The sequence below is a fragment of the Mauremys reevesii genome, unplaced genomic scaffold, assembly GCF_016161935.1.
Source record: "Mauremys reevesii isolate NIE-2019 unplaced genomic scaffold, ASM1616193v1 Contig2, whole genome shotgun sequence".
NCBI classification, from domain to species: domain Eukaryota; kingdom Metazoa; phylum Chordata; order Testudines; family Geoemydidae; genus Mauremys; species Mauremys reevesii.
The window spans coordinates 2,096,127-2,109,684 of NW_024100826.1; the positions used below are offsets into that span (position 1 = coordinate 2,096,127).

At 49.5% G+C, this 13,558-nt stretch overlaps 1 protein-coding gene across 5 annotated transcripts in view; it reads right to left on the reverse strand.

Moving 5' to 3' along the window:
- The window catches only part of KDM2A (lysine demethylase 2A), a 69,689-nt gene extending 66,794 nt beyond the window's left edge, over positions 1–2,895 (reverse strand). For 2 of the 5 annotated variants that reach the window (XM_039517978.1, XM_039517972.1), the window contains exons 1-2: positions 2,821–2,895; positions 1,800–1,827 (exon numbers count right to left, since the gene is read on the reverse strand). In XM_039517978.1, the coding sequence (XP_039373912.1) occupies positions 1,800–1,827; positions 2,821–2,867 (75 nt within the window). In that variant the 5' untranslated portion in view covers positions 2,868–2,895. Of the gene's footprint in view, positions 1–1,799; positions 1,828–2,340; positions 2,387–2,602; positions 2,771–2,820 lie in introns of those variants that run through there. The other 3 variants (XM_039517975.1, XM_039517974.1, XM_039517976.1) reach the window with 3 other exon arrangements.
- Between the last annotated feature and the right edge of the window lie 10,663 nt (positions 2,896–13,558).

A 13,558-nucleotide genomic window follows, 5' to 3' on the forward strand; every position in this document is an offset into this window, starting at 1 on the left:
CTAAATCATGCTGTAGACTCCTCCTCTTGATAGTTTGTAATGTGGTTCTCTGCAGCTGCCCCCTACCCTTCAACAACAAATCCACATGGACTCTTGTCAGGGAAAATGCACAGAAACTCTTCTAACAGTATTTCAACATACTTGTGAATAACATGACTGACTCCAGTGTGGACAGATTCCACAGCTCAGAATTTGCCTCACTGTAGCGCTATCACATGGAGGTGCTCTGATACAGTACTGTTTGATCTTTTCTATATGGACAAGATAATGCTGTATTATACCTACGTTAAAAAGCCCGATCTTTATGGCCTTGTCTTCCCTAGGCTGTTTGGGGAAATCTCCCATGGTTGGTAGCAATAGGAGTGATAGCATAAAAAGAGCTCAAGCAGCAACTGGTGTTTTCACCACCAAGTCATATCTACCCATTATGAGCAAGATCAGACAACATGGTAGTTAAAGTGCCACTGCTCTGTTTATACTAGCTCTTCTGCCACTGCTACCACCAGTTACTTAAAGTTTATTATAGACCAGGAGTTCTCAAACTTCATTGCACCACGATCCCCTTCTGACAACAAAAATTACTAAAAGACCAGGATTGGGGACCAAAGCCTAAGTCCGCCCAAACCCCACCACCCCGGGTAGGCCAAAGCCCAAGCCCCATCGACCCGGGCAGTGGGGCCAAAGCTGAAGCCCAGGGAGCCTGTAACCTGAGCCCTGCCGCCCAGGGTGGAAGCCCTCAGACTTTCGCTTCAGCCCTGGGCAATAGGGCTCAAACGTTGGCTTTGGCCCTGGGCCCCAACAAGTCTAAGGCAGCACTGGCGACCTCATTAAAATGGGGTTGTGGCCCACTTTGGGGTCCCAACCCACAGTTTGAGAACCACTGTTATAGACAGTTTACTTGGATTGAGCGTGGTCTAATAACATAGTCAAACAGTTTTTTTCTCATGTACACAGACAAGCTATGGTATAATAACCAGGGCACTAGTACATCATAACAGTGCCACAACACATGGTAAATTACATAGTGTAGTTGAGACTGCTAGGGTTGGGGGCCTGTTAGACCACATCAGAGAAGGCCAGTTCAGATATTAGCCCACAGACTTAACTCTCCACTCCTCTTAGAAGTGATCTTGGGCCTGGGCAGAGAGTCAGTTGGCTGGGTTAGTGAAAGGAGATAGCATGGCCGCTGCTGTGGTTTGGCTGTGCTGAGAAGACATTCAGGATGTCAGTCTCTAGGGAAGTGTCAATCCAGCATCCTTCAGTAACACAGAACTTACTTTAAATTGCACAAATTATTAAAACAGAAGTTTGACAGATGTCAGATGACTTTCCAATAACAAGAAGTCTTAACCTAATCTCCCTCTTCAGGAGTCAGGGAAAACCCCCTTACAAAGTTTTGTATTTATGAGTAGTAAAAGACAAGAAGGAAAGAAATCCCATCAACTCTTTCTTCCTACCTCAGGGATAAAACCAACCTCTTCCCTCACCCCACTCAGTGCCCTGCTCTCTCTCTTCAAAAATATTTTTAAAAAAATGAAATAAATGAGAACAGTGCAATATAGTAAAGAGATCAAACAATGCCCACATACAAATCCCAGCTCATCTCTGAGTAGAAAGGCAAAGGAGAGATAATGCCAGTGACTGGCTGCTCCTAAGAAGCCACAATAAAATGCGTGGTTCACTGAGTTACATAAAGTTAGAGGGGTCGAGGAGGAGGGAGACCCTGGACACTGGAGAGGTCACTAGACTCATCATTGTTAGCAAAAGCAGGGGGATATGAAGAAAATCAAGTCTCTCACCAGGTCTCTTCTTCTCCTTTGTCCTTTTCTAGGAATGAAAAAAGATTCAGAAAAATAAAGAGAGGAGAAATTAAATCCCACGCATGGCTGTCTTCATCTTGGGTGCTCACAAGATCCTAGTATCCAGAAGGGATGGCAAGTCCCAGGAAAACAGCTCTGCTTGTAGAAGGGGGTCAGGACAGTCTCAGGGTGTCTGCAACTCTCACCCTTTTCACTCCCCAATAAAATCCTCACACACCCAGTGAGCAGAATCACAGCCAGTTACAGGCAATGCCCTGGGGGAAAGTCACCCCACCCCCAAATCAACCCCCACCAAGCCCCAACTCACCCCAGCCCCCCCACCTCCTATATCAACCCACCTCCAATCTCCACCCACCCCCTAACTCACCCCAGCCCACGGCCCCAAATCCCCTGCCCCACCCCAGTCACCCTATCTCCAATCTCCACCCACCCCACCCTCAAACTCACCCCACACCTATCTCAAATTCCCTGCCCCACCCGCTCAATCCACCCCACCTCAAATCTCCCCCCCTAAACTCACCCCAAGGGAGGTTACACTGGGGGTGCCCCAGGGCTATGAGGGAGTCACTCTGGGGGTACCCCTCCCCTAACTCGCCCCGAATCCCTTCCCCCGCTCCCCAACTTGCCCCCGGCCGCCTCCCTGCCCAGACCCGGCACCCCAAGGCCGAGCGTCCCCAGCGCCCCGCTGCCCTGCCCGGCTCTGCCTCAGCGCCGGCGTGCTCGGCACCCCACTGCCATCCCCACCCGCCCGCTCCCCGCCCGGACTCGCTTCCCCTCCTCACACAGAACCAGCCGCCGCCATTTTGAACCCGTCAGACTCTCACATACACAGGCTCAGCCCAGCCGCTACACTGCGCCTGCGCGACCGCGACCTCCTCCCAAGCGGCTTCCTCCCTCCCGTTCCGCGCACGCCGTTCCCCTGGCCGCGCACGCGCAGCGACCTCCCTCCCCCAGCACCAAAAGCGCGACGGGCATTCCCACGCGGCGCACGCGCACGAACCTCACGTCCTCCGGCCGAGAACGCCGGCGCAGGCGCTTTGGCTCCATCTCGCAGCCATATTTTGGCGCAGGCGCAAAAGCTACGCCATGAGTCCGGGTCCTGTCTTGGGTCTCTCAACTTAATCCGCCTGGGAACCCATGCGCATGCGTAGTAGTAATAGCCATGCCTAACTCGAAAGGGCTCAGAAAACGCACAGTGGGTGACAGCGGAGGGAGAGTGGACTAGAGCTAGGGGCACTCCTACTGTGACCGCCCACACCTCCCCTCACAGCCACGGGGTACCCTCAGTGTGACCCCCCCAGCCACAAGGCTCCCCAGTGTGACCCCTCACCCTCCCTACACAGACCTGGGGCACCCCCAAGTGAAACCCAGCACCCCTCTCCACATAGTTATGGGATTCCCCCAGTGCTCCCCAAATAGCTATGTGACTCCCCCAGGCCTCCCCACACAGCTTGGGTGCTCCCCCAATGTGACCCACACACAGCTCTGGGGACACACTCTAATTCTTCAGACACCTATTTGTACAGATCCCTGAGGGTGAATGGGATATACCCAAAGACTCATTCCCACAGAACCCTAGGTGGCCCTGAGGGGCATACAGCATATCACCCCCAAGACTCCTCTCTACACAACCCTGGGGGTGCCTACAGTATAATCCCCCCTAAAGAACCTTCCCCACAGAGCCTTAGGAATGTCCACAGTATAATCCCCCAAAGACCATTCCCCACAAAGCCCCGGGGTGCCCACAGTATAATCCCTGCAGACCCTGCTCCCCGCACAGTTGTGGGGGCACACACAGTAGAATGCCTCTGAGACCCTTCTCTCTAGAGCTCTGGGGATAAACACAGTATCACTCCCCCTCCCTAGATGCTGGCATGGAGGTCACGCTGTATCATCCCCTCTGCCCTCTCAGATTCCAACCCCACACCCCAAAGGCACCCATGTAGGAATAGTTTCCCCATCCCACTCCTTGCCTAGAGCTAGTTGGAGCTGGGACAGGAAACCAGTAAGTCTCCCAATCTGCTTTCTTGTTCATCAGAATCTCAGCTCTCATGAGAAAATAACAGAACTAGAGTTTCTAGTTGTTGCAAATAAACCTTGAAAACGTGACCATGTGTAACTGGTGCAGAGAGGCCATGAGCAGAGCACTGATCTGAGGCCAGGGTTTTATTCCCAGCTCATAGACTCATAGACTTTAAGGTCAGAAGGGACCGTTATGATCATCTAATCTGACCTCCTGCACAATGCAGGCCATAGAATCTCACCCACCCACTCCTGTAACAAACCCCTAACCTATGTCTGAGTTATTGAAGTCCTCAAATTGTGGTTTGAAGACCTCAAGATGCAGAGAATCCTCCAGCAAGTGACCCGTGCCCCATGCTGCAGAGGAAGGAGAAAAACCTCCGGGGCCTCTGCCAATCTGCCCTGGAGGAAAATTCCTTCCCGACCCCAAATATGGCAATCAGTTAAACCAGTGGTCCCCAACCTTTCAGTGGCCAGTAGCACATTCATGTCTTCAGAAGAGTGTGGCGGGCATCAACAGTTTTTCAAGACTTATTTTGTATTTGTACATTAAATAATATGAAAAACATCATATTTAATATAACATAATATATTAAACCAGAGAGAAGCCTCGAGCACAGAGAACACCGGCTCCTGCAGCCCCAGAGATCTCTGTCCCCGGCAGGTGCGGGGCCGTGGCTTCTCTCTGGCTTAAGCCACGGCCCCGCACCTGCCAGGGACTGAGAACACCGGCGCCCACAGCCTGCAGCTCTGGAGTTCTCTGTCCCCGGCAGGCACGGGGCCACGGCTTCTCTCCCTTGCTGGGCACTAGGCGGGCACAAATAAATGCCCCGGCAGGCGCCATGGCGCCCGCGGGCACCATGTTGGGGACCACTGAGTTAAACCCTGAGCATGTGGGCAAGACCCACCAGCCAGCACCCAGGAAAGAATTCTCTGTAGTAACTCAGATCCCACCCCATCTAACATCCCATCACAGACCACTGGGCATACTTACTGCTGATAATCAAAGATCAGTTGCTAAATTAATTGCCAAAATTAGGCTATCCGATCATACCATCCCCTCCATAAACGTATCAAGCTTAGTCTTAAAGCCAGATATGTCTTTTGCCCCCACTACTCCCCTTGGAAGGCTGTTCCAGAACTTCACTCCTCTAATGGTTAGAAACCTTTGTCTAATTTCAAGTCTAAACTTCCTAGTGTCCAGTTTATATCCATTTGTTCTTGTGTCCCCATTGGTACTAAGCTTAAATAATTCCTCTCCCTCCCTAATATTTATCCCTCTGATATATTTATAAAGAGCAATCATATCCCCCCTCACCCTTCTTTTGGTTAGGCTAAAGAAACCAAACTCTTTGAGTCTCCTTTCATAAGATAGGTTTTCCATTCCTCGGATCATCCTAGTAGCCCTTCTCTGAACCTGTTCCAGTTTGAATTCATCCTTCTTAAACATGGGAGACCAGAACTACACACAGTATTCCAGATGATGCTCACCAGTGCCTTGTATAACGGTACTAACACCTCCTTATCTCTACTGAAAATACCTCTTCTGATGCATCCTAAAACCACATTAGCTTTTTTAACGGCCATATCACATTGGCGGCACATAGTCATCCTGTGATCAACCAAAACTCCGAGGTCCTTCTCCTCCTCTGTTACTTCCAACTGATGTGTCTCCAATTTATAACTAAATTATTGTTATTACTCCCTAAATGCATGACCTTGAACTTTTCACTATTAAATTTCATCCTATTACTATTACTCCAGTTTACAAGGTCATCCAGATCTTCCTGTATGATATCCTGGTCCTTCTCTGTGTTAGCAATACCTCCCAGCTTTGTGTCATCTGCAGACTTTATTAGCACACTCCCACTTTTTGTGCCAAGGTCAGTAATAAAAAGGTTAAATAAGATTGGTCCCAAAACTGATCCCTGAGGAACTCCACTAGTAACCTCCTTCCAGCCTGACAGTTCACCTTTCAGTACGACCCGTTGTAGTCTCCCCTTTAAGCAGCTCCTTATCTACCTTTCAATTTTCATATTGATCCTCATCTTTTTCAATTTAACTAATAATTCCCCATCTGGAACCGTATCAAATACCTTACTGAAATCGAGATAAATTAGATCCACTGCGTTTCCTTTGTCTAAAAAATCTGTTACCTTCTCAAAGAAGGAGATCAGGTTGGTTTGGCACGATCTACCTTTTGTAAAACCATGTTGTATTTTGTCCCAATTACCATTGACCTCAATGTCCTTAACTACTTTCTCCTTCAAATTTTTTTCCAAGACCTTACATACTACAGATGTCAAACTAACAGGCCTATAGTTACTCAGATCACATTTTTTCCCTTTCTTAAAAATAGGAACTATGTTAGCAATTCTCCAGTCGTACGGTACAACCCCTGAGTTTACTGATTCATTAAAAATTCTTGCTAATGGGCTTGCAATTTCATGTGCCAGTTCCTTTAATATTCTTGTATGAAGATTATCTGGGCCCTCCGATTTCGTCCCATTGAGCTGTTCGAATTTGGCTTCTAGCTCGGATGTGGTAATATCTACCTCCATAGCCTCATTTCCATTTGTCATCCTACCATTATCCCTAAGCACCTCATTAGCCTCATTAAAGACTGAGGCAAAGTATTTGTTTAGATATTGGGCCATGCCTAGATTATTCTTAACCTCCATTCCATCCTCAGTGTTTAGTGGTCCCACTTGTTCTTTCTTTGTTTTCTTCTTATTTATATGGCTATAGAACCTTTTACTATTGGTTTTAATTCCTTTTGCAAGGTCCAACTATACATCGCTTTTGGCCTTTCTCACTTTATCCCTACATGTTCTGACCTCAATAAGGTAGCTTTCCTTGCTAATCCCTCCCATCTTCCACTCCTTGTAGGCTTTCTGCTTTTTCTTAATAACCTCTCTAAGATGCTTGCTAATCCAGCGTGGTCTACAACTCCTGCCTATGATTTTTTTCCCTTTCTTGGGATGCAGGCTTCTGATAGTTTCGGCAACTTTGACTTGAAGTAATTCCAGGCCTCCTCCACCTTTAGATCCCCAAGTTCTTCAGTCCAATCCACTTCCCTATCTAATTTCCTTAATTCTTTAAAGTTAGCCCTTTTGAAATAAAAAACCCTAGTCCCAGATCTATTTTTGTTTATCGTTCCATCTAGTTTGAACTGAATTAGCTTATGATCACTCGAAACAAGGTTGTCCCCTACAACCATTTCTTCTATGAGGTCCTCACTACTCACCAAAACCAAATCTAAAATGGCATCCCCTCTTGTTGGTTCTTCAACTACTTGGTGAAGAAATCCATCAGCTATCCCATCCAGAAAAATCTGAGCCCTATTATTATTACTAGCACTTGTCCTGCAGTCTATATCTGGGAAGTTAAAGTCTCCTATGATCACACAATTCTCATTAGTGTTTACTTCATTAAAAACATTAAAGAGGTCTCTATCCATATCCAAATCAGATCCCGGCGGTCTGTAGCACACCCCAAGCACTATCTCAGGGGAAGCTCTAGTAGCTTTCTTTCCCAATGTGATTTTTGCCCAGACAGACTCTGTCTTATCCATTCCATCACTTCCTATTTCTTTACAGTTTACCTCATCATTGACATACAATGCTATTCCACCACCTTTGCCTTTATTTCTGTCTTTCCTAAACAGCACATAGCCTTCAATACCTGTACTCCAGTCATGACTACTATTCCACCATGTTTCTGTTATCCCTATAATATCCGGTTTCACTTCCTGCACCAGTAGCTCTAGTTCCTCCATTTTGTTACGTAGGCTCCTCGCATTAGTGTACAAACATCTTAATTTTTGCCATTTGGTTTCACTGACGTTCTTTACCCGGTTAGGCACAGACATTCTACCACCAGTATCTCCAATTAAACTGGTATCTATACTACCCTTCTTCCTTATGTCCATTCTCCTGCCCATGGCTGCATCCTCTCTTAGTTTGTTTTCTTCCCTCTCAATGTTGAATTCCAGCGTGGAGATTACCTGGACATCTCCCAACCACCTCCCCCAAATTCCTAGTTTAAAGCTCTCTTAATCAGTTGTGCCAGCCTCCATCCTAGAAGTCTATTTCCCTCCTTACTCAGGTGAAGTCCGCAGGGCCACCCAGAGGATTCAGGGGGCCTGGGGCAAAGCAATTTTGGGGGCCCCTTCCATAAAAAAAAATTACAATACTATATTCTCGTGGGTGCCCCTGCGGGGCCCGGTGCAAATTGCCCCACTTGCTCCCCGCCCATGGGCGGCCCTGGGAAAAATAAACCTTCTGCATCTTGGCACAAATCCAGTTTTGAGAAAACTTCTTTACAAGGTATCACTGGTTCTCAGCATCAGCTAGTGCTAAAAGGCACTAAAGCTCATTAAAAGGGTTGGACAAATATGTGCCGTCAAAACTTTTTCTGGATTGAAAACTCGGGGTTTTTAAAAAGCAGAAAAAAATCACGGACAACATCTGCTTTCCTTCAAAATTTGTTGTGGTTTTTTTAATTGAAAAGCTGAAATTAGTCTGCCATAACCTGAATATGGTTTGGGGTTTCAGAAGTGTGTGGCCAAATATCTGCTGCTTCCTGTGTTTGATTGTTAAAAGAAACAATAAAAAAATTCTGCTTAAAAAAAAAATCCAAAACTTTTTGAACCACCTCAGCTTGTGACAAAACGCCTGAGCCCAGCCAGTCAGAGATTTTTCCCAGGTTTCTGATACTCTGCTGGCTTCCTTGACTCATATCTGTCTTCATAACTTTGGGTTCATTTAGGTTAGAATATAAGAACAGACATACTGGGTCAAACCAAAGGTCCATCCAGCCCAGTATCCTATCTACCGACAATGGCCAATGCCAAGTGCCCCAGAGGGAGTAAACCTAAAAGGTAATGATCAAGTGATCTCTCGCCTGCCATCCATCGCCACCCTCTGACAAACAGAGGCTAGGGACACCATTCCTTACCCATCCTGGCTAATAGCCATTAATGGACTTAACCTCCATGCATTTATCTGTTTCCTAGAGACTGGCTCCATGGGGTCCCTCACAAACTGGAGACGGTTACTGTGGGTTTGTCTTTAGTATAGCTTATGTACATTTGAGCTTGTTCCAAATCTGGGATGAGCCTATGTTGTGAAAACTGAAATGCTCAAAATAGCACATGCATGTGAATGGACATAGGGTGTTAAAATTAAATTACCCCAGGGATTCTCAAACTGGGGGTCGGGACCCTTCAGGGGGTCACGAGGTTATTACTGGGGGCTGCAAGCTGTCAGCCTCCACCTCAAAGCCTGCGTTGCTTCCAGCTTTTATAATAGTGTTAAATATATAAAAAAGTGTTTTTAATTTATAAGGGGGGGGGTCACACTCAGAGGTTTGCTATGTGAAAGGGGTCACCAGTACAAAAGTTTGAGAACCACTGAATTAGCCCCTCTGGAGCCTCAGGGAATGTGTGTGTGGGGGTCTCCCTTGGTAGGGTTGGGAAGGAGGTAGGTGCTGTAGGATATCGCTCTTCTCATGTGATCCCTCCCCCAGTGGCTAATTTTAAATGAAGCTACCCTCCCCTGACATGAATCTCCCTATGGCACTAAAATTAAATATAGACTATAATTTGGCATTTGAGAAGTGAAAGGGATGGTAGCCCTAATGGAAAAGCTAACAGCTTGGCTCTTCTGCAAGCCTCAAACTGCTGAATGAGCTTTAGGGTAGGGAAGGCTGTGCTTCCCAAACAGTCTGGCCCTGCCCCCTATCCAACCCCTACCCACTTCCTGCCCCCCAACTGCCCCCCTCAGAATCCCCGACCCATCCTGCTCCTTGTCCCCTCACCATCCCCCAGAGACCCTCCACTACCACCCCAGGACCCCACCCCTGCTCCCTGTCCCCTGACTGTCCTGACCTCTATTCACCCCCCCGCTGAGTCCTAACAGACCCCTGGAATGCCCACAATCCAACCCTCCCGTTCCCTGTCCCCTGACCGCCCCCCAACCTCTGCCCCCTCCCTGTCCCTGGGACTCCCTGCTCCTTAGCCAACCACCCCCCCCCTCAGCTCTGGCCCCTTACCCCTGGCTCCCCGCTCACCTGGAGCCTCAGCGCATGTAGGAGCTTCGCTCAACTGAGGCAGCGTGTCTCCGGCGGGGACTGAGCCCCGGCCCGCTCAGAGCCGCGTGGTCAGGGGGCGGGGCTGGGAGCTCCACGCTGAGCTCAGCTTCCTCTGCTCAGCCTGGAGCTCGCAGCCCCGCCCCCTCACCACGCGGCTCTGAGCGGCGCGGGGCTCAGGGGCCCCGCCGGAGACACGCTGCAGCTGTCCAGGATGCTGCTGGATGGGCTGAGGCTCTGGGAGGAGACGGGGCCTGGTGGGGCCGGGGAGGGAGCCTCAGCCATGCTCGTGGGGGCCCCTGCAGAGCCCGGGTCCTGGGGCAAATTGCCCCACTTGCCCCCCCCTCTGGGCGGCTCTGGAAGTCTGTCCCAAGAGAACAGTCCTCTGTCCATGAATGCTTCCCAGTGGCCGTACATCCCAAAGCCCTCCTTATAGCACCACTGCCTGAGCCATCTGTTGATCGCCATAATCTTGTCACACTTTTGTTGCCCTTCTCTAGGAACAGGCAGTATCCCACTGAAGATCACCTGACCCTCGATTTCCTTAAGCATCTTCCCCAGTCTGGCATAGTCTCCCTTGATACGTTCCAGCGAGAATCTAGCCGTATCATTTGTTCCCACATGAAGGACAATCAGCAGATTCTTTCCCACTCCCGTTAGGATCCTTTTCAGCCTCAGGTCCACATCCTGTATCTTAGCACCCGGCAGACAGCACACCCTTCTGTTCTCCGGATCAGCTCTAGTTACAGGCCTGTCTATTCTTTTCAGTAAGGAGTCCCCAGTCATGTAGACCTTCCTTTTCCTGGTGACGGTGCGATTCTCTGGTCTATCCCCTGTCCCTCAGGCTGCAAGTCCTCTCGATTTCTATTGTCCCTGTCACTGCCCTGCTGGCAGGGCCGGCTCCAGACCCCAGCGCGCCAAGCTCGTGCTTGGGGTGGCGTGCCGCGGGAGGGCGGCAGGCGGCTCCGGTGGACCTCCCGCAGGCATGCCTGCGGAGGGTCCGCTGGTCCCGCAGCTCCGGTGGACCTCCCGCAGGCGTGCCTGCAGAGGGTCTGCTGGTCCCGTGGCTTCGGTGGAGCATCCGCAGGCGTGCCTGCGGGAGGTCCACCGGAGCTGCAGGACCAGCGGACCCTCCGCAGGCACGTCTGCAGGAGGTCCACCGGAGCCGCGGGACCGGCGACTGCCAGAGCCCCCCCGTGGCGTGCCGCCCTGCTTGGGGCGGCGCAATTCCCAGAGCCGCCTCTGCCTGCTGGATGACCCTTGGGCAAGCTGTGCTGTTTCTCTGGGCCTCAGTTTCCCAATCTGTGAAAGAGGGCTAATGATGCTGACCTCCTTTGTAAAGTGCTTTGAAATGTATGGATGAAAAGTGATATAGAAGAGCCAGGGATCCTGAGGATTTCTTTAAGATAACAGAGCAACTGCTCTGCTTTAGCTAAAGCTGAGACTCGCTGTTTAACAGATGATTTTTCAAAGTGCCCTCACATCCACAGGCTTGCTCAGATTGTCTTGAAAATGCCTGTGCCTCATGGGGCTCCAGAGTCAGCTAAGTGATCCAAATTTGGGGTTGTTACATAAAGGGGTCCCTGAGATACAGTGCTCCTAAAATATGTGCCATCAACATTTTCCAGTCCTTGTAACATTTTGTTTGCACCTCGGTCAAGCTGTATCAGGGAACTGACTTGGAAGGAAGAAGCACGTGGTTGAGCCCCAAAGTGGCCTGGATTCCCTAATGGCTATGCAGACCCCAAGCCAAGGAGTCTGCTAGGGATGTGGAACAGCACAGACTGTTGTCCCTGAGATCCACCCATACAGGACGGCCCACAATACTGACGCTGTAGTGGTTCCCACAGGGTGTCCCCAGCAGCCAGCCCCTTCCCTGTACACGGATTCTTGGCCACCAGCCAGCCCCTTGCAAAGAGGGTGGATGGTGCAATGCAAATGTCAGAGCCCCCTTCTGTGTGGAAGGGTGTAAATCCCCAAGAGGTGGACAGATCCTGGGGCGCTCCACAGGCTTCAGTGTTGGAGATTGGAAGGCGAGAGCTGAGCTTATACTAGGCAGGTCAGGCAGGCTGGACTGTATATCTCTTATTGTCAATGTGGCTCCCCGCCTGGCATGCTGGCTTTTGTGGATTGCTTTCTAAGGCACTTATTTCTCCCCATTCATCATACAGGGAGCCTAGGTGCCCCACTTGGGCTTTGTGGATCACAGCATTGTTCTGTGACTTTCTAAGCGTCTGTCCACACTTAAAAGTTAGGTCAACATAACTACAGTGCTCAGGGGTGTGAAAAATCTGCACTCCTGAGTACTGTAGCTATGTCGACCTCACCCCCAATGTATACACAGCTACTGGACAGAAGAATGTTTCCAGCCTCCTAGCTCCTGTCTCCCAGGGAGCTGGAATTCCTACAGGAATGGAAAAACCTCTTCTGTTAATGTAGGAAGTGTCTACGCTACGGCACTACAGCACCCACAGTGTAGATATGACCTGAGTCCCTTTGTAAATCTGGGCCTACGCTCCCCACTTACATTAATTTCAACAGAAGGTAGGACCGTAAATGCCTTTGATGATCTGGGTCTGACCATCTGTAGCCTGGAACAAAAGAGTGGAGAGTGTTCACACTAGTAGCTACAAATGGGCTAAGTACCTTTAGTTAATTGGCTATTAAGGTACAAAAATCCAGTGAAGACAAACCCATATGAAAAGCAACAGGGGTATTTCTTCCTATCTATGGATTGTGAGATCTGCTTTTCTGGATATTTCTGCTCTCCTTCTCCCCTGGCCTGCAAGGACAGTGAATCACCCTCTGCTGTCTTTATGAATGACAAGAATGGGGGTACATGGGGTCTGGCAGCAATAACAACTTCCTGTCCGAACACATTGATCACAGTGAAAGATTTCCCACTTCCAAACTGCAACCTTGTTCTGAGCTCCATCCTGCCAAACCATAGCATTGTATCTACCTGAATTCATGGAGTCATGGAGTTTAGTGCCAGAATGGACCATTAGGTCATCTGCATAACACAAGACCCTAAATCTTCCTTCCAATCCGCATGTGTAGCCTTTCACTGTATCTTGTCGCTCCCCTGATAATGAGTTTTTTCCTCTTTAGATGCAGTTCTCTCTATCAGTCTGTTTGGGAACAACTGGTTTCCATTCTGATCAGGGAGGACAGGGCTATCTGCTATGATGCACCAAGTTATTATTAAGTAATGAGCAATGTCTGTTTAATTTTCAAACTGCGGGAATGGGAGTCAGGACTCCTGGGTTTGTTGTTTTATTTTTACAAGCTTTGGGTGGGAGTAAGGTCTAGTTGGGTTAGAGCAGGAGAGGCTGGAGGCTGGTCTTCTGGGTTCTAGCCCTGGCTCTGGGAGAGGAGATGAGTCTAGTGGTCAGAGCAATGGGGCCCAAATGTCAGGGGTCTGTGCAGTGCCTGGCACAATGGGCCCAGATATCAGTCAGGGGTCTGTACAGTGCCTGGCACAATGGGTCCAGATGTCAGGGGTCTGTGCAGTGCCTGGCACAATGGGTCCAGATGTCAGTCAGGGGTCTGTGCAGTACATGGCACAATGGGCCCAGATGTCAGTCAGGGGTCTGTGCAGTACCTGGCACAAAGGGCCTAGGTGT